At 33.0% G+C, this 20,359-nt stretch overlaps 2 protein-coding genes across 14 annotated transcripts in view; both read left to right on the top strand.

Annotated features, from left to right (window-relative positions):
* Positions 1 to 20,359, top strand: part of LOC146998813 (uncharacterized) — a 940,238-nt gene that overhangs the window by 282,551 nt on the left and 637,328 nt on the right. For 5 of the 13 annotated variants that reach the window (XM_085811691.1, XM_085811686.1, XM_085811687.1 and 2 more), the window contains one exon: positions 2,804 to 3,858. The exons of 5 other annotated variants lie outside the window; for them this stretch is intronic. In XM_085811691.1, the coding sequence (XP_085667817.1) occupies positions 2,889 to 3,722 (834 nt within the window). In that variant the 5' untranslated portion in view covers positions 2,804 to 2,888 and the 3' untranslated portion in view covers positions 3,723 to 3,858. Of the gene's footprint in view, positions 1 to 2,803; positions 3,859 to 8,554; positions 9,410 to 20,359 lie in introns of those variants that run through there. 3 more of the 13 variants (XR_015039724.1, XR_015039723.1, XM_085811690.1) reach the window with 2 other exon arrangements.
* Positions 7,600 to 20,359, top strand: part of LOC146998817 (uncharacterized) — a 42,934-nt gene continuing 30,174 nt past the window's right edge. Inside the window, exon 1 of the mRNA XM_085812273.1 lies at positions 7,600 to 7,625. Coding sequence (XP_085668399.1) covers positions 7,600 to 7,625 — 26 coding nt within the window. The remainder of the gene's footprint in view (positions 7,626 to 20,359) is intronic.

Raw genomic sequence — 20,359 nt, 5'->3', positions numbered from 1 at the left:
ACAGCATGAAGTGGTCATCCAATTTTTCCAAAAAACTGGTTACCGGTGAGTTTCCATTAAATGTTGCTTCTGGTTACATCGATGCGCGCATGGTCTGTACGATGTACCCAAATCCTTCCAGGGCGGCAGCTGGCATTTCTGGATTCTGAGTCGCTTCTGCAGGCACCACAGGTTCTTCTTGAAACTCGGCCATGGTTATTCTTCTTCGTCGGGCGCCACTATCAGGACTTGTATTCCTCTTTACTTGCTTTGGAAACATGAACTATCCTGACTCGGAACAGGGAGCTTACTCAAGCTATGTTTACTAAATTACGTGATTCAAATCTTATTTATTGCAACAACTTAAACTGTTATGACACTTTCAATTGCACAAGAGGCCCTTGCTTTTACAACTGCATTTATTTGCGGAACACTTCCTTTTGCAATAACAGTGTGTACATATACTCCTCTCTTTTCAATCTACACCAGAGCATATCTGTGATTGTCGACATACACCGGTGAGGGTCTGAATGTAGAAGAATGTAATGCAATATTCGATCTTTCACCGACGTATTTGGTGAATGTTAACATTCTCCGGTGAAAGTGGACATTCTTTAATTTCGGTCTTTCGAGGTAACATATTTTTATACGATTATATACATATATATATATATATATATATATAATATATATAACACTTTAAATTGCACAAGAGGCCCTTGCTTTTACAACTGCATTTATTTGTGGAACACTTCCTTTTGCAATAACAATGTGTACATATACTCCGCTCTTTTCAATCTACACCAGAGCATATCTGTGATTATCGAAGTACACCGGTGAGGGTCCGAATGTAGAAGAATGTAATGCAATATTTGATCTTTCACCGACGTATTTGGTGAATGTTGACATTCTCCGGTGAATGTCGATATTCTCCAATTTCGGTCTTTCACGGTAACATATGTTTATAAGATTATATATATATATATATATCGTGTATATATATTGTTTATATATATATATATATATATATAATCGTTTATTGCAATGCATTGTCGGAAAGGCTTTCCTGGCCCATAGTGACGAGAGACAACACAAGAAAAATATGGTACGAACATTGTAAAGATATTTTTTTATTTTCCTTAGCGCAGCGGAAACCAAGAAATAAGAACAAAAGCAGGGGATCGCCATCAAAGAAAGTATTCGAAAGTTCCTTCGGAACGTATCCTAAACATGGGTTTGGTAGAGATAGTCCAGTGCATTGTTCAGCAAGATCACGAGAACTAACTTGCATTATCAGTTCGTCTCGGGGTACTTCAACACATAAGTGCACGAAACCCCAGTTAGAAGTCCAACAGGAACTTGTGGCACATATTGTGGCAGGTGCTGGTAAAGTCCTGGGGATGCACGGTATTTTCCAGAGCATCTCATGTTGGATGTACGAGAGATGGGATACCCGTAACAGGGTGCAGGTCGTAATTTCGAACACCTTTTTTGAGGTCCATAAGTGTCTAATTTTGTTCCTACTTTTTAATTTCTCTTGTGCTAAGCGTAACTGGTGTCCGATCTTTCTTGTGTTTTGTGTTGTTTGCACCGGCCAGGAAAGTGTTTTCGGCCATGTTTTGCCATTTAATTTTTCGTCATCGTCGTCTCTCTCATATATGTGTATAATTACATATGACTCAAGTGTTGCTACTATATGATGACATTTACAAACACGGTGTTTAAAATGCTACATATTCCCATCCGAAAATATCTTTTTCTTTTCCTCTTGCCCTTCAAATAAGATATATGTGTCCTTCATTGCAAAATTACCTGGAACTTTAATTTTTCTTTTTTCGAGGACAATGGAGAGCATATTTCAGTATAGGCAGCTGTCAATATTCAAACATCAAATTGTAAAAGCCATTAAAGTGTGGCCGAAATGATCAGAAGGGCTAAATTCGCATAAGGATTTAGGAAATACATTTTGAATGATTTTGTAAATTTTCCTTCAATAAATTTAATGCAACAGGCAAAAGAAATTACAGGGAACAATAAATATAGGAGAAAACAGGTATATCTTTTCCTAATTTACTTTGATTTGATTGATTTCTTTCTTTCTTCCTGTATAAATAAATAAACTTTAAGAATGCAACTGAAGAATGAGAATAAAAGTTTCAATTGAAACAAATGGTGGCAAAAATCCTAGTGCGGCTCTGATGGACTACGAAAAAGACCAGCAATATGATCCGAATTTTGAATAACGAGAGAAAATTTGAAATCTGTGCAGCCAGCGATGCAAAGAGACTCGTTAAAATACAGGTTTGGCTGATTCAGAAAGAACGTTAGGTGTATATCTTCTAAAATGCTTTTTCCATCCTTTGTTTCTAGTTGTTTCCCTTTTCATTTCAGTTTCCTTTTTTCCTCCTATTTTGCAATTTTCGTCATTGTTTCCCTCTGTTTTTAAGCCACCTGTTTATTATTTCTGTTATTATTATTGCAACTTATGTAAAAATTAAGTAAGGAAAAGTAAGGCACTGAAACTTTTCAAATTATTACGCTCTACGTGAGATTCATGAAGGCCGCTTATTGCATACAAATAACGCAAAATACTTTAACTTATCTGCTTGGCTTTAGGTCAGAACAACGAAAACAACAAATTCACCCTTTGTAGAAAACAATTCTGCCAGGCAATAATCTACGGGGAGTTTTTTCCCTATGAAACTGAGCCAAAAGTGTTATATAGTATCTAAATATGGAAGTGTTGTACATGTTAAACGTGATCGTCATTGCATTACTTTCACTATTTTACTAATGAAATAAAGATATACCGATTTTTTTGTAGATTGGAAAATCCTCCTTGTGATCATGAAAAGGAGCAAAAACTGGAAAACGAGAAGGAACTGGAAAAGAAGCGAGAACCGGAAAAGATGCAAAAACTGGAAAAGAATCAAAAACTGAATAAAAAGGAAGAACAGGAAAAGAAGGAGAAACTGGAAAAGAAGCAAGAACTCGAAAACAAGAGAAAACTGGAAATGACACAAAAACTAGAAAAGAAGCAAGAACTGAAAAAGAAACAAAAGCTGGAAGAGATACAAAAACTAGAAAAGAAGCAGGAACAGGAAAAGATACAAGAATTAGAACAGAAGCAAGAACTGAAAAAGAAGCAAAAATTGGAAAAGAAGCAAGAAATGAAAATGAAACAAGAGCAGAAAAAGAAGCAAAAACTGGAAAAGAAGGAAGAACTGAAAAACAAACAAAAACTGGAAAAGCAACAGAAACTAGAAAAGAAGAAAGAACTGGAAAAGAAGCAATTACTGGAATGGATTCAAAAACTAGAAAAGAAAGAAGAACTGAAAAAGAAGAAAATACGGGAAGGAATACAAAAACTAGAAAAGAAAGAAGAACTGAAAATGGAGAAACATATTGAAGAGATGCTAATACAAGCACACAAAAATGAACTGGAAAGGCAAAAGTTGAGGGAAAAATTGCAAAAACCAAAAAAGAGAGACCTGAAAATGAAGAAGGAACTGGAAAAAATGCAAAAACTGGAAAAGAAGCAAGAGCCGGAAAAGATGCCAGAAATGGAAAATATAGAGGAGTCTGAAAAGACGCAATACCTGGAAAAGAAGCAAAAAACGGAAAAGATTCCAAATCTGAAAGACAAGCTGGAACCGGAAAAGAACTGTCAAACCCGAAAAGGAAACCGGTTGAACTGCGAAAAGAGCCAGAACTGGATACCGACTGTAGAACGATTGATTTAATGACCAAACGAAGCAAGACCCGGAAAAGAAAAATAGAACAAATAAATCATATACCTGCTTCATTTTACCAAAATTTATTATCAACAACATTTTTATTATCAAGAACTTTATGGTGTTCTTAGTATATGGACGGCATTTGATAATATTTTGCTCGGTAAGTGTAACTACTGATATATTATAAGCTAGTAATTAGTGATGCTAACTTTAAGATACCAGTATTATTTTAGCAGCAACTAAGTACACTCTTTCGTAGTTCAGATCTATGTTTTCAGTGCCTTTCATGGCTGCGAGGTCTTCCGGTTTTACCTGGAAAGTCACAGTTTATTGACTTTTTTAACACATAGTCACATGACAGTATTTTTCAACTATAAATTTATGTTGTGCTACTGGCTTTAAATTGTGCAAATAAATATTGCACGGCATATCTTTCATAATTGAACTCATGAAATTAATTTATACAAATTTCATTTTAAAATTTGTTTGACCCTGAGCTGTCTTATCCAACTGCAGATATTCATAGAACTTTATATCAAGGTTCAAAGAAACGTTCAAAAAGGAATGTTTATCCACTTTTAATTATGTGTTAATCAGCATGATTTGCATTACTAAGATTGTAATTCTAAACAAATTAAAAGCTATTGTAGTACATTAGCTTTTCATTTGCTTTCACCTTGTTTAAATTCAGTTTGACATACCACAGTTTCCGTCTCTACTCAGGATTTTTTCAGTGTAAAAATTCAAGATTACAAATTGAAATGAGCGAAAGAAATAACTTTTAAAATGTGTGTATACATTACATCAGAATCATAATATAATTAGATAAATAAACTGAATAATATGTTATAAAGCGAATTTATATCAATTTCGATTTCTTTCAAAATAGAAATTCCTTCGCACCTCATAAATCTCACAGAAACTCTCGGTTTGTGATTCGTGAGCTTTAGTTTTTTATATTTGGAATTTGGCAGCAATATGATTCACTGTTACGATGCAAATTCTTGCTCACAAATTGGTTATCTAACTAGAAAATGGTATAATTAAAATAAAATGAATATTATTAGATGGAAATGTTGGTTTCCTTTGCGTTTATCTGAATGGTATCGTATATATAAACCTGTTGGAGACGTTTTTTTCCCGCACATCGAATAGAGACACATAGTCACATAATACAAATAATATGAATACAAGAATATAGTGTAAGATGATGCTCTACCACATTTCTCTATTACTTAAGACTGCGAAAGATTTGTTAAAGCATTACAGGATCATACTCTGATGGATCTCGCCGTTCTGTTTCATTTTCTGCCCTCGAAAACACATTATCTTAGTACAATAGATTACTTTTGAAGGAATGGATTATTTGAAAACATTGTAACTGTAAGAATTATTCTCTGACGTTATTACTGAAAAAGCGGCTGAGAGCATAATCTTTGGCTATGCTCTTTAAGCTGTATTAAAACCATTTTGAAATGTAAGGCCTACAAACTGAAACGTAAATTTATCTTATTTCTGTACTATTCATTAGAGTTATATACATTCCCATCAATAGATACTGAATGGCTAAATATTCTGCTTACCCAAATCAGTTATTTTTTTTCTCTCTTCTTTTTCTTAATTTTAATTAGTCCGGCAAGTAAAGCTATAGAGAATTTCACTTCTTCATTAGAAATCTGATTTAGAATTTTGTTTTCGGAGATAAAAGTTTGAATTCTTTATCCCTTTTCTAAACACAAAGATTGAAAAACGTAACATCGAAATTTTGAAAACATTTATACACTAATAGAAGGGAAAAAAAACAGAATATAATGCTTCAGCAAGCATGTAAATATCTCTATCACTTAAGTTTCAGCTATGTTTGCTATAGTATATTCAGGCGTATAAGGCGCACTTTTAAAAGAAAATGCAAGATTGAAATTTATGGGTACGCGCTGTACGCCAGCTATAAAAATGTTATGTTTAGAAATATGGAAAAAGTGATTAGAATTAGATAAAATTAGATTTCTGCATGTAATTAAATGCTTTTTATTTAAGAGAAATAACATAGTTTATGTACTTAAAAATTTTCGTTATCGGATTCTGTTTCATTTTCACCTTCACCTCTGATCCATACTTGCATAGACAGATCCAAGTTCCTCATATACGTCTCAATCTATAACTTCAAGCACATCATCGAATTCTGTTTCAGTTTTGCCGTAACTTTTACTCTGATCCACACATAAATAATCATCTTTCGTTGCATCTAGACCGTCAGATATACCACATAAATTAAACGGGTTTAATTTTATTCCGTGATTTTATTATCTACTGACACACTATTTATGCACTGACATGACGTATTTGGTCTCCATTTGTAACCAGTTTTTTCACCTTCACTTTTGTTCGAGTATTCCACTAACGTTTAAAATATTCTATCGATGATTTATTGACATATATGTCTAATATCTGAAATAATGGCAATAATCCGCCTGGATAAACTGTCATATCTGTATAACACTCTTTCAACAACATATTTGTGTTATCCGTTAGATGGAGGCTGAGCATGTCCCAAAGTATTATACTTTCTTGATTATCTGAGGCAAAAGGAAGCTTTTGCCAAATATTTCTTATCCACAGTTTCACAACATTTTTCTCCGCCGATCATTTCTCGTGAATACGGATGAAAACACTTTCGGGAACCTGCACTTCAGCAAAGTCTTTCTTTTCAAGATATCGATGAGCTTTTAATTTCGTACGGTCGGCTAAGCAGGAGATCAGTACGGTGAGGTGAGATTTCTCGTTGGCCTATTGATTTTATGTTAACCGTTATTTTTCTTTCATATCATTGTTTCTTTATCTCCTACTATATCAAAACTTCAGGAATGACATGGATATTTGCAACACGTGATAGTAAATAAAGTTTAACATATTTTTAAAAACTCATCAAAGTTTTATCTCTATATTTTCGAAGCCTTTGAAAAAATTTTATCTCTTTTTCTCGGAGAACTGAATTATTCCGTGAAGTAAATCGAATACACAACCTCAGTTTGCTTTAGAGTTTTCACTTCCATTTGCACTCGTTTTTTCTATTTTTAAGGCAAAGAAACGTACGCTGTTTCTTGTTACAATTAATCCATTCTAGTGATGATGGGGATTTTCTACAATGCAGTTTCCAACACTTTCGCCGACGGTAAGCTATTTCATTACTTCTTTATGCAATACACATTTATTCTTTGGCGCAATAATCATTGTAAAATTTCATGCCTCTTCCACTCGTGTACGAAGCATTCACGAAAACCATCCTGCATGATTTCCATTTTCTTTCGCAAACTGAATGACTTAACATTTGAAACTTGCATAGTGTTTGTTTCGTTCGGCGAAAGCCATAACTGCTGGTGAAGAAAGCACTGGATGAACTACACTTCACTAAAATCAAATGTGATATCGTTAAGTCTTTGATGTTGACATCAGAACCACGGCTTCAAATGACTACAGAAAGAAGAAACATGATTCCTAATTCCGCAAATTCACTTTGGTCGAAAGTGCACTCTTATCCAAATGATGTTCCTTATTTCTCGAAGTCCTAGAATAACATTCTCTTCCACATCCAGAATGAATACAAATCACCTCCTACCTTGAAGAAATATTTTCCCCGATAATCATTTCTCCTGCGCACCACCTTATCGCTTGCCAAACTGCAATGTTTCCGCAATTGACATATTTGCTCGTGTTTCCTAACGTATGAAATAATCAAGAAGAGCTGTTGCGAGATATGATGTTTTTGGTATTGCCAAACCACCATGTGTATTTTATTGCTTTCTTTATTTACTAAAGACCTGATGCATTGTAATTAAGCGATATAAGAACTTGATTTATATGCGATTACGTTTTCTTATACAAAATGTTCCAACAAGGTGCTTATGGGTTGTAATTTCATTTATTCAAAACTCAGTCTAGTTATATTTATAAAATTTTCAATAGCAAACGAAAGTTTTAAGAAAACAGTTTAAACGTTTTGGGTCAAGATACTTTTCAAAAAAAGTCTAATCCAAGAATTATTTATATGAGAAATTTTATGTAAAAACAAATGGCGCACATTTTTACGTTTGAAATTTACTGGCATATTCCATGCCAAATTTAGTAAGAGATTTCAGGTTTTTACCAGCTATAGGAAGTCAAGGATTTCTAGAATAATTTACAAAGTCAAGGACGAGTTCTGTCTATTGTTAATTGGTATTTTCATTTCCAAAATAGAACATTGAAAATTAAATTTTGAGAGAAGTCTTTTTAATTTTTTTGGCACGCTGCATAATGAGTTCATTTCAAAAAAGCTGAAAATAAAAGTATCAGTTTTCTACATTTTACTAATTATTCTTTCCTCTAATACCTAGACTTCATTTCGGAAACTTTCCTTTTGGTTATAAGAAATAAATCACAAAACAATTGACTGATGTCAATCGAAATCAGACGGAGATACTTATGTTCAAAATTATTTCATAACGAGTGCAAACTTTTTCCTCATAAAATTATGAGTGTCGGAGAAACATATGAAGAGCTAGGCTTCGTAATTTTTACAAAACAAATGACTTTAAATTTAAAAGTACCAAAGCGCAAACATTTACGTTTTTCAAAACACATTTGTACTTGCAAGTCAATGCCTACCACAAACGACCAAGATCCGGTCTGAACTTTTGCAGACAGTGCACAGACATGCGTTTCGAGTACCTTTCATTTTGGTTATTTGCGTATGCCATGTAACCTTCTCAAATATTCTCATGCTTGTGACTCAGAATTGAAATATCATTTTAACTGATATTTTTATGTGATGTGTAACAATAATTTTGTTTATTTTTCAGGATGAAGATTCAGGCCCCCTTTGCGCATACCGACTGTAATTTGAATAGCCAGTTTACAATAACAAGCTTAATAGTAACCGACCGTCATAGGAAGACGCCCGAGGCTTAAAGGAACGCGAATCTCTATCAAAGTTGCAACTTGTGTAAATGCAATTTTGACTTTTAAATTCTTTTATTTTCCCTTTCTCGTGTCAAAAATGTTTCTTTCTTCAATATTTAGTTTAATAACGTGAAACTTTAATTTAAATTTTTCTTTTCGCTATTTTTACTTTAAAAAGATTTTAAGTTCTTTCATTTTACAAAAGTAATACTGATTTTAAAAACTATAAATATTTCCTTTTGGTTTTTTATTTTAAAAAATTGCTTTTAAATTCTCACTTTATTTATTTTACAGAAATATTATATACTCTTATAAGCTAAACATATTTCTTTTTTGTATTTCCATAAATGCCATTTTTTCAAAAAATATTTTACTCCTTTTCATTAAGGGGTGTTGGAAACCCTATAGCAACAATGTTGAATTGGCAATTTTTGGATTACCTTTTCTGAAAATCTGCTGTTCTTACAGGCTTGAAGGTTTTTACGTAATTAAAGTACATCTATCACCTCGCGCTCTTACAAGCACGAGGCAGGTTCGTCTATGCGCTCGCCATAGTAGGAAAATAATCTCTATCTTTGAAATTTTATCCTCTAATTTATTACACATAACGGTACACAATATACAATAAAACAAATATCACTAGTATAGTATACATTTAATTATATACATAATATAAGGCGTGCAAAACATGTTTTAAGTAATCTCAACTATATACATAATATAAGGCGCGCAAAACATGTTTTAAGTAATCTCTTTCCACAGGGCATGGCTGCCGGTCCAATCGCTAATGTACCAAGTCTCGTATTCACCCCACCATCCTGCCTCGATCGGTTTTTCCGAGGAATCTCGAATTCTTTTAATACGGTGTCTTTAATCATAATATTGTTATATCAATCCATTTCATCGAGAGTCGCGATCAAACTTTTAACTTTTGTTTTTAAACTCTGCAAAATAATTTTCCCTTCTTCAGATATTTTATAGAGATTAAGAATCACTTCATCATGATGTAAAAAGAACAGCCATTTCTCAGCTTTCGATGGTGGGTCAAACATAACTCCTTTCATTATTTTCAAATGTTTCAATAATCGTTTCCCTTGCTCTAAGAATCTCCTATATCTTGATAAAAATAAGAACCTTAATTTCTCATTTCCATATAAAATATACTTTCTCGGTGTCTACTGGCTTTAACGCCTGACATTCGAATCATGTTATTAACAGACATAAAAACAATTATAATTTTCTAAGTTAATATGGTTAATATATAAATTAAGAAGGACTTACCTTTGATCCCGATAGTGAAAATATCGAACGAAGAGCACAACTTGACGCTGTTAACTTTAATCATGAGCACACTGCAGTGGCACGTAACTTGACATGATTACAACACGGTAATTCACATTATCCCTGATTTAACTTTTCATGATTTCACTAGGATGATGAACACTGATGATCCCATTTTACCACTCACTGGCTGTTAACTTTTTAGCACATCACGCTTTCACAAATCGGATGAATTTATTCGCACACATGGCCCTAAACGCGCCATTTTCTTTCGTCATAAAAATCTTCTCTCATCGTAGATCCATTCGTGAACTATCACCGAATTTCATTTTATAACTTTCAGTAACTTTTTACAACCATATTTATTTATTATTTTCACTATTTAGTGATTATTTTCACTATTTAGTGATTTCCTTTTTCACAATCTTATCCTATCGACTGCGCCGATTTGCACCTCGCGCCGTTTCAAGTCCGAGGCGGGTTCGGTCATTTCTCATGCACTCGCCATAATAGGAAAATAATCTCCATCAGCTTTGAAATTTTATCCACTAATTTATTAAACAATACACAATAAAACAAATACCACTACTATACATTTAGCTTAAGTTATCTCTTTGCACACGGCATGACTGCCGGTCCAACCGCAAAAGTCACAAGTCTCGTATTCTTCCCACCAGCTTGCCTCCACTCTGTTTTCCGGCGTAACTACGTCCCTTCCTTTAACCGTCTTTAGCCCCTCGCAGATAAAATGTTCTGGAAACGTCTTTCGCTAAGGGAAGGAACATCACAATACCTAGCTGAATATCCTGAAACGAGCTTTTTTATCATTTTAAATTTTAGAGTATTTTACAGTATATTTTGTTACGCATAGTAAAATTTAGCACTGATTATAATCCAAAGCTCTTTTCGGCAAATATTTGGAAGCGTAGTAAATAAGGTATAAAAATTTCAGATACCTGTGAGCAGTAGTTCTTGAGAACAGGTACTACATCGAGTATAAAAAATCACGTTCGGGGGAAAACGCGATTTTATGTAAAAATTCTCAATTATCAAAGTATTCAATGACAAATTAAAGCTAGATTTTGTACAGTCCTAATTTTCATAGAGATTAAAGAACGGTGTTTTAAGAAAGCTAAAATTGTAGAGAATTTGAAAATGCAAATATCAGAAATCCTCATTTTATGAAATGTTTTGGCTTTCATCACCCCTTCAACTATTCTATTCTTTAAAGTCCTTTCTCTTTTTTTTCTATTCTGGTAAAACTTGATATATAAATTTAATTCTTTGTCTTTTAATTTTTAATTTTATATCTCTGGTCGCATTTCTCTTTAACGATTAACATTTTGCATTTGGCTTATTATTATTATATTAAAATTATGCAAAATGAACAAACAGTAAATAATGAGATGCTCAATTAAAAACAAATACAGATTTAATGATAAAAGGGAAATTTTTAATGTCATTACAAACAAGATTTCAAGGGGTTCAAGAGGCCGTTGCCTAAAAAAAAAAGAAAACAATTCGTCGTTTCCGGAAGAAATGAAACTTTAAAAAATATTTTCGTTGTCACAAAAACCAAACTTTTTGAAACATTACGTTATTCAAACTCTTACGTCACTTCCGAGTGTCACGTTATCTAAGATGGCATAGGTTTCGGCTACGTACCCAAGCCTCTGGCATCTCCTGAGGGCGGTTGGTTACTACACCTGAACCAACGATAGTGAACTTCCGGTGATATCCTTCTGTCTGTACCTGAATGAAACTGGCTCTATTTGACGGCACACTAGCGAAACACTAAAAAGTCATGATTTAAACGACGATGATTTGAATAATTTAACTGGAATTTTGAGGACGACAATTTAGATTAACTGCTGCTGATTTTTTATTTAGGTGGTCGTGAGTATATGGTTTAGTGATGAAGAGTATGAATAATTGAGTAGGATGATAATAAAACTTTAGGTGATCGGGCTTTGTATCTAGGTGAAGTTTTTTTATTCTGACGACGACTTCAATGATGATGATGAAGATGATACATAGGATGGTTTAGAATGACTGATGTGATTTGGGTGATGATGGTTTATCTTATTCTGACGATGATCATGGTGACGCGATATACATGATGATTAAAATGACGATGTGTATTAAGTGATAATAAATATTTAGATGAATTTGATGGTGACATAGTTTTGACTGATGACGATTTTATACATGATGTGAGAGTGATTTATATAATACTTTAGAGGAGTTAGACAATAAAGACGATGATTAAATGAGGATGAAGAAGATGATGATTTGGTTGATATTGCTTTCTATTTAGATGATCTGGAAGATTATGATTTATCTATCTCGACGATGATAATGGTGATGATGACATATACGACGGTTTAAACTGAAGGTATGATTTCGATGATGATGATTATTTAAATGATGGTTTTCAATTATCTGGTGATAATTTTATAATTTCTTTCTTGGTTATTCAGATAACAATTTTGATGGTGATTTAGAAGTTTGAGGTGATGAAGACGATGATCAAATGAGAATCATATTGTTGATGGTGGTGATTTAGATGATACTGCTTTTTATTTAGTTGATTTGAGCTATAATGATTTATCTTAATTTGGCGATATTTTCAATGACGATGATGATGATAATATATATATATATGATGGTTTAACATGAAGATGTGTTTTGGGTAGTTATGCTTAGTTAGATGTCTTAGATTAGCAGATGAAGTTGATTGGATTTAGAAGGAAATTTATATATATGATGATTTCAATGAGTTAGATATTGATTTAGATGAAGGTATATTCATTTGATAATGATTATTTAAACAATAAGAGGGTCGTCCGAAAAATTACTTTGCCGTAAACCATAAAAAACAAAGTCTTATTACCTGGAAAAACCTATTGCAAAAGATACAGCTATATTTCTGCTACTTCTCAGCATAAGAAACATCGGAACTATACCAATTGTCATAGCGTCGGTTACCTATTTCCATTAGAGTGTCATAGAAGTCTGTCGCCTGGGAAGAAAGGCAGCCCGTCACATTTGTCTGCAACATTTCACCTGTAGGAAAGTGTGCCCAGACAAGAACGTCTTCAGGTGCAATAACACGTGGAAGTACTTAACAGCAAGATCGAAGCCATAGAATGGATGGTCAGACATCTCCCAGCGAAACGTCTGCAACATATATTTTGTGGAATTCCCCGTATGCGTCCGATGTTGTCGTAGGACACCACAACACCAGCACTGAGCATCCCAAACCATTTGTTCTGAATGGCTCTTCAGATGTTCTCTAGTAAAGCGCAATAAAGATCAGCTTTCACCGGAGCACCACTCGCCAATACGTCAATGAGCAGAATGCCTTTACTATCCCAGAATACCGTGGACTTCAATTTCCGTGCATAGACTGAGGATCGTCCGGCGCGTGGATCCCTGTGACGCCAATCAATTGTGAGTTGCTGTTTTCTGTGGTGAAGTGAGCTACCCACATCTCATCACCTGTAACGATTCTGTTAAATTGCGTTCAATAAACTGATTTATGTATCTGCTGCCTCTAGTTCTTTGTGTTTAAGTTTTGAGTATTCGAAATGGAACTCAAATACAATCAATCATATATATAGATTACATATCAATTCATATATTTGAATTAAATACATATTTACTTACCGGCCCGAAACTTTCTTAACACGTTGAGCGCGGCGCCGGTCTCTGGGGATTGACAGTGAACTTTCCGTGTGGCCGGCGTCGGTCCCTGGGAACCGGCACTGGAATTTTCGTTTGCCTGGCGTCGTTCCACGGAACCGACAGTATAAGTTAAAAAATAAATATAGTCTCAATGAAATGTGATCAAATTTAGCATTAATGAAATGTATTGAAACATTCTAAACAAAAACACGGCTTAGCTTTAAGGCTTAGCTCGCTGCCGGCTGAACGGAAAGGACAGCAAATTCGGCGCCGAACTCAGCGTGTTAATTAGAAAGCTACCGCTCGGCCTTAAAAACGCACAGCAGTTTGGTTTAAATAACCATTGATAACACTATTCTATAACGTTCTTTCTATAACGTTCTATAACGTATTATTCTATAACGTTCTTTGTACGTTAAAGTACATATAGCACAAGAGTGTGCAAGGAAACTGATATATAACAAATTTATTTAATATTTTTCATATAATAAGGATAATTTCAAACTGTAATCATAATTCTAAAAATCCATGACATTATCGAATTGAGACCTGTTTCGATGTCAGATATATCTCGTAATGAAATCTGATATTTTTTGAAATTTAACAACTAATTTTTCGAGGTATTTGACAGTCCAATCTGTATAAGTTTCATTTATTTGTTTAAATGTTTGTAAAGTGTTATCACAGATTTTCATAAAAAAGGGTGTGAGAGATAATTGATAAAATTGATAGATAGAAATGGAGGGAAAGTATGCATTTGTTCAGAAACATAAACGTAGTATTTGTGAGATTTCTCGCACAGCCAAATTATAATTGTTTTGTTATTTCTTTTTTTTCATATTTAATTCTTTTAAATTAATTTCTCAAAGTTTGTCATAATTTATGTGACTCAACTAGGTACGAAAAATTGATTCGGAATGTAAAAGAAATATATGTATTCTGTAACATTATTTTTTGTAAAGTTTAATTTTTTTTAATTAACAAGGTCTGTAACCAATGTTTGCACTTATTTAATGCACGGAGTTCCAAGCAGTTTCACTCATCATCCTACAAGCTGCAATAAACACAAAAACACAACTCTGAAAATGAAATATTCTAACAAGGATTGTAAAGCCAAAGGCATATAACTAGTCTCCTCTGTATGCTTAGATCATTCAATATGATTTCTCTCACAGCTTATACATTTTCAGATGAGTTACTCACGTTCGTTTTTAAAGGTAATCAAAATAATGTAAAACTGCAATTAAAAAGATTAAAATTTCGACAAATTGACTAAATGAAATATATATTCGCTGGTCGCTTAAAATTGCTTCAACGGTACCTAGTTCCAAATTGCAAGATGGGTATTCCACACACGGATAATCGAGAATTAGTATAACATTCTACAGCAAAACATTGCAAATTCCGTGCTTTTTTCATATAATGCATTCATGCTGTCAGATTTATTATGTCTAATCTTATAATATTATTGTAAAATTACGGCCGGTGGAAATCATTCCTTGAAAATGAAGGCCCCTTGCCACCTTCTTGATGACTAATTTCAAATGGATAATTCAAACGTGGCGAAAAGAGAAATATTAAAATTTTCAAAAATTCGTGTTTACGGTTTTTTAATACCTAGATTTACCACTGCTAACTAATATTATGATATAATAATATATTAATAATTAGTCAAATGAAATTTATGTGGCTTCGTGTCAACCACTTGGTATTTTTAACGCTGTGTTTGAGCAAAAACAGAATATTGTTTATTTAAGCTATAATAAACATCCTACAGTAACATTTAGTTATTGTACATTGTTTTTTATCAGCACTTACGAGCTGAAGTTTCGTCTTATTAAACTATCCATATTGGTGTTTTTCATGCTCCTATATTGTTTTTGTATATAAATAATGGAAATTACAATTGGGATGATCAGTTCCATAAAACTCTCAGTATTCTGCAATCCTAATCACATGACCAATGGTGCCCCAAACATACAAGAAACAAACAGGTATTTACAAGTAGGAATGATTTTCGAAACTTTTGCTTAAACTCAAAACAAAATAAAACAAAAGGGTCGAATGAAAATGTTAATGTTTCATAAAAGTGTGCAGGATAATGTTAGATGTAAAGCCATTTTTCGTTTCCCTGGCACACGTACTAGGAAGTTTCATAAATGAAAGTTTTCTCTTTTGGTGGGATAGTGGCTGTGACCTATACATCGAGCATTCATTGCTGGACAGTACGTGTATAATTACAGATAGATAGAGATAAGTAATTAATAGAGTATTTGACATATATAAACTCATCATTCAGATCTTCGAAAGTGTTCAAATAGTAAAAACACGATACCGTATGCTTTCACCACTTCACTTATGATGTAGACTATGCCCATATGAGGTACTTCTCCCTGTTAGAGTTAACTAAATCTTAGCTATTGAAATATAGCATTTTCAAATTCTTTCCATTTGAATTTAACATGAATAATTTTACTCTGATCTCTCTCTTTCTTTTCTGTTTGTTTCTTACTTCTAGCCATCTATATCCAGTTCTATATCTTCTACTTGTGCCTCTGATATTTAATGTAACGGCATTTTGCTTTAGAGTAAATAGATTTAAATTAATTAAAAATTACATTCCTATTTTCAAAATACTTTTATTAATATTTCAAGGTAAACATTTTGATATTCGTCAAATGGAACTCGAACCTAAAATTTAATTTTTATTAAATCTTTAATCTATTTCCAGCACTATGCATAAAAATGCCCTTTCTTGTTAAAATAACGAAACTGATTTTAGATTTACTAGTAATGAATCAAATTGCAAATTGCTTAGTTGACATTTTTCAGCTCTCAGAATACATTCCATTTAACTATGCAGTAAATCGAATGATTGTTTGCAGTTAACAATATGTAAAAAGCTGTTTGGGCCAGGTCGAGAAACAGGTGGTTTACATCTGGAGGAAACGAATGTTTGACAATGTCTATATACTATATATAAACGAATAATTAGAAACTTCCGCGTAATGCTCTTATGAAATAATTCACTGTATATTAGAAAAGTACGAGAAACAGACGCATATTTTTTCAAATGAAAAAAATCGAAAAATTATGTGCTTACTAAAATCAAAAATCTCAGGCGAACAACAAATAAGGCCTTGTAAGGCCTTATGTATTGTTCCTTATAAGTTATGTGAATTTCCTTATAAGGCCTATTAAATTATACACACTTTTTGCTGCTGATCATTTAAATTTATTTCTTCGAATTGCTCTTTCAAACTTGAATACCCGATTCCTAAAAGAAAGTTGCTGATTTTGAAATAATGTATACTGCTTAATTTTGGTCGTGCGTTTATGAATTTTTTCTAATTTTATTTCTTTTTTAGCGGAAGTACCCGATGTCAATTAAGTTAGATTGAAAGCAATGTATCTAACAACAGAGAGAACGATACCGTTGTAATCCTTCTCTAACGATGTAAAAAATACGATTCATAGTTATACATTTTTCAGTCTGGTGCGATATGCAACCCCACATAAAAAATTTCGATAGAAAAATATAATTCTCTCTCATTGTATCAGAAGCAATGTCACTCAGCTTTTAGTGATTTTCGTCTTTCTAATCAAATGGCCATAACAGCTCAAGTTCCATCCAATATTTCACCTATATTCAACTTTAGTCGATTCAATGTCACAAAATATTTATCATAATTGATGAGAAATCAATAACGCAAACAAACAAACAAACACACAAACAGACATTCTTCTTTATATATATAGGTTATGTAAAATTGACAATTTTTTTTTATTAACAAAATGTATTTGTTTGATTTGCAAGCGAGTAGTAGCAACACTTTTCGAAATAAAACAATTCTATCTTCAACGCCCGAGACTGTTACCACTAGGAAAAATGAGTGCGAAAATTAGAACTTTCAGAATTTTTAATTAGTATTTTTGCTCATGAAAGTGGTTAAGATGAGAATAGTCGAAATGGCTTCCCTCGAATTTTCGGAATCGGGAATAACGTATTTAATGTTTGGGAAAGCAATTTTTATTTCATCTTTTATCTATTTTCGTATTTTAACAAACTCTAGGATTTGAAAGAGAGCAATGGTAACAACTTTCGAAATAAAGCAGATTTTCGTCTCCAGCTTGCGAGACTGTTGCCACTCGAAAAATGAGAAAGAAAATTATCGTTTTTCCGAGTTTTTATTTATAGCTCTGATTTTAGCTACTTTTTTTTTTTTTTTTTTTTTTTTTTTTTTGAGAAACGTGACGTCCACCTAATTGTAGAATGTTTGGTGGTGATAGCTATAGTAGTGACCGAGTTATGAGAGGACAAACACACAAACTTTCTTCTTTATATACTATATAGATAACAAGTATGAAACTTTCCCAAATGTAAGTATACGAACCGCGAGACTGTATTAAAATTTGGATTTACTTATTTGTCAAAAAAGAATTTTTTTAAAAATTTGACATCGCCAAAACATGAATATTTTCGTGATTTCAAAACATTTCCATAACTGGAAGTATATTACTACAAGCAACGATCGCAAAAATAAAGGTCGTGTAGGGACTTTTAAGCCGGATAAAGGATGTTGGTGTACATATACGTGAGCATATACATATACGGTTGGTACAGCTAACCTGCAATATAAAGAGAGAAGCAAGCCTACTCTTTAGAAAATTTCAATATTCTTCGGCTAATCGTTTTTGAGTTATGCGAGATACATACACACATATATTATATCTACATACATACAGAGAACACGAAAAAATCCCTTTTAAATGCATTATAAAATATACTATGAAAAGGAAGAAGTCTTTATTCTGTCCGTATGAGATGTCGCACAAAAATCATCCAAATGGATTCAGATATGGACAAAATGGATATTTCCACTGAAATGTGATACTTGAAAATTTTCGTAATTATAATACTTCCTTTATATTGTAAAATGCAGTAATAAAATATTACCTAAATGGGAAATCTTAAATAGATGAGAATTAGTACCAGAATTCCACAGCTATACTTTTAAGAAGTGGTCGTAAAAAAAAGTGGTTCGCTGAGAACTTCGTTCTAAAAGTTCAAGCAATAACTAAAACATTTTCGAATAAATTGTGTGTGAAAACTGTATGTCCCGTCGTTCAAAAGTAGTGGACTGTAAATTCACTTGATGTTCCCTCAGTTTAGAACCCAAGAAAGCTCAGAGTCATAATGTTGACCGAAACTACTTTATTGGCTTTCAAACATTAAGTTGGCTGAGGAACGGCGAAGAACACTTTGACACCTCTGACTTCAGTAGCGGCTCACCAAGTAAACTCGGGAGAACCTCGTCTTAGTTGAAATGTAAAGTTAAATATAAAATATTCGTTTCAAAGCGATCGTTGACGATTCCATATCTCTTTAGTCTTCCGTTGATGCGGTCATCTTAGAGAGACATTGTGAAAAACCTATATTTACTTATTTTCTCAGAAACATCGGTCATCTTAGGATGGTAATCGACAAGAGGATTTATTGTACCTATATTTTCTTTTTGTAAAATTCTGCCTTTACATTTTCTAGATCTAAATTTAAATTTGATCTTTCTCAAAAAAATAGTGTGAAAATGAATGCATTTCCGTTAATAATCTATTCCGTTAATAACTCTATCTGGCTGCAGTGGTCCAGAGGTAAAGTCGTTGAACGCTGGTAGCTAGACCCAGCACAAAAACACGCTGCTTGAGAATTTTGTGGTTTTTCTAATGTGTAATGTGCGTACGAAACTTTTCCTGAGAAAGTCCTCCCCAAACGCTTCCCTCCCCTTAGGAAAAGAGCCCTAACGGGAAAAGAGCCCTTCCAATAATCCAATAAATATAAATACGGTACTGAAATATTACGTAGTTCATCCTGACTTGTGTCATCACAACTAACGAATCGCAACATGCAAAGGATACTTATATAAAAGGATTACTTTGAAGAAGCTGAAAGAAAAAGAACAAAAGAAGTCTTAATTTTATGCAAAGAACATAATATTAGAAATTTCAGACATGCATAAAACTTTTAAATACATTTAATCTAAAATAAATGCTTATTTTCCCTTTTTTAATTTTTTAAAAATATATTGTTCATGAAGAACTGCCAATACAACTTTATGAAATGACTTAATTAAATAATAACGTTTAATAGTTAAGTAAATAAATTTAAAATTCTCTTAAAATAAAAATTAAATACTGCGTAGTACTCCCATACGTATCATTAATTTTCTACTTCCTTTCAACTTTTCAATGCAAGAGTTCCTTCTTGGATTTTTAGCAAAAAATTATTAATGAAAGGAAATATATGAAATATAGAGGTAAAAATATTCCTCATTCTTACTCGCACCTATAATTCATTACTCGAATACGCACCAGCACCTTTTAAATGTAGAAAAGATATATCTGCAGAATAATCGTCATGCGATTATTTTATTTACTCTCTTTTATAGGAATATATTTTCCACGACGATATTTTTAAACTGCGAAGTTTTGGAACGTCTTTCTGTTCTTCGTCGATGTTTTGTACCACGATTGTTTTCTTCGATGATGTTTTAGACTTACGATATGTTTTCCTGCCTTCTTTTCTCCCACATGTTTTCTACAACGAAGTTTCCCTCTTACGTTGTTTTCTCCGCTACGTTTTCGTCCGCGATGTCTTCGTCGGACCTCCTAGAATTCACTCGCAAGCAAGCGAAATAATCGTTCCATTTAGACTCTTGTCCTTCGACAAAATAATACCT

This window comes from Stegodyphus dumicola, chromosome 2 (genome assembly GCF_044657685.1).
Source record: "Stegodyphus dumicola isolate Sdum_Otavi_A_Nest chromosome 2, ASM4465768v1".
Taxonomy (NCBI): domain Eukaryota; kingdom Metazoa; phylum Arthropoda; class Arachnida; order Araneae; family Eresidae; genus Stegodyphus; species Stegodyphus dumicola.
Note: the sequence above shows the minus strand (reverse complement) of the source record. Positions and strands in the feature narration are given on the sequence as shown.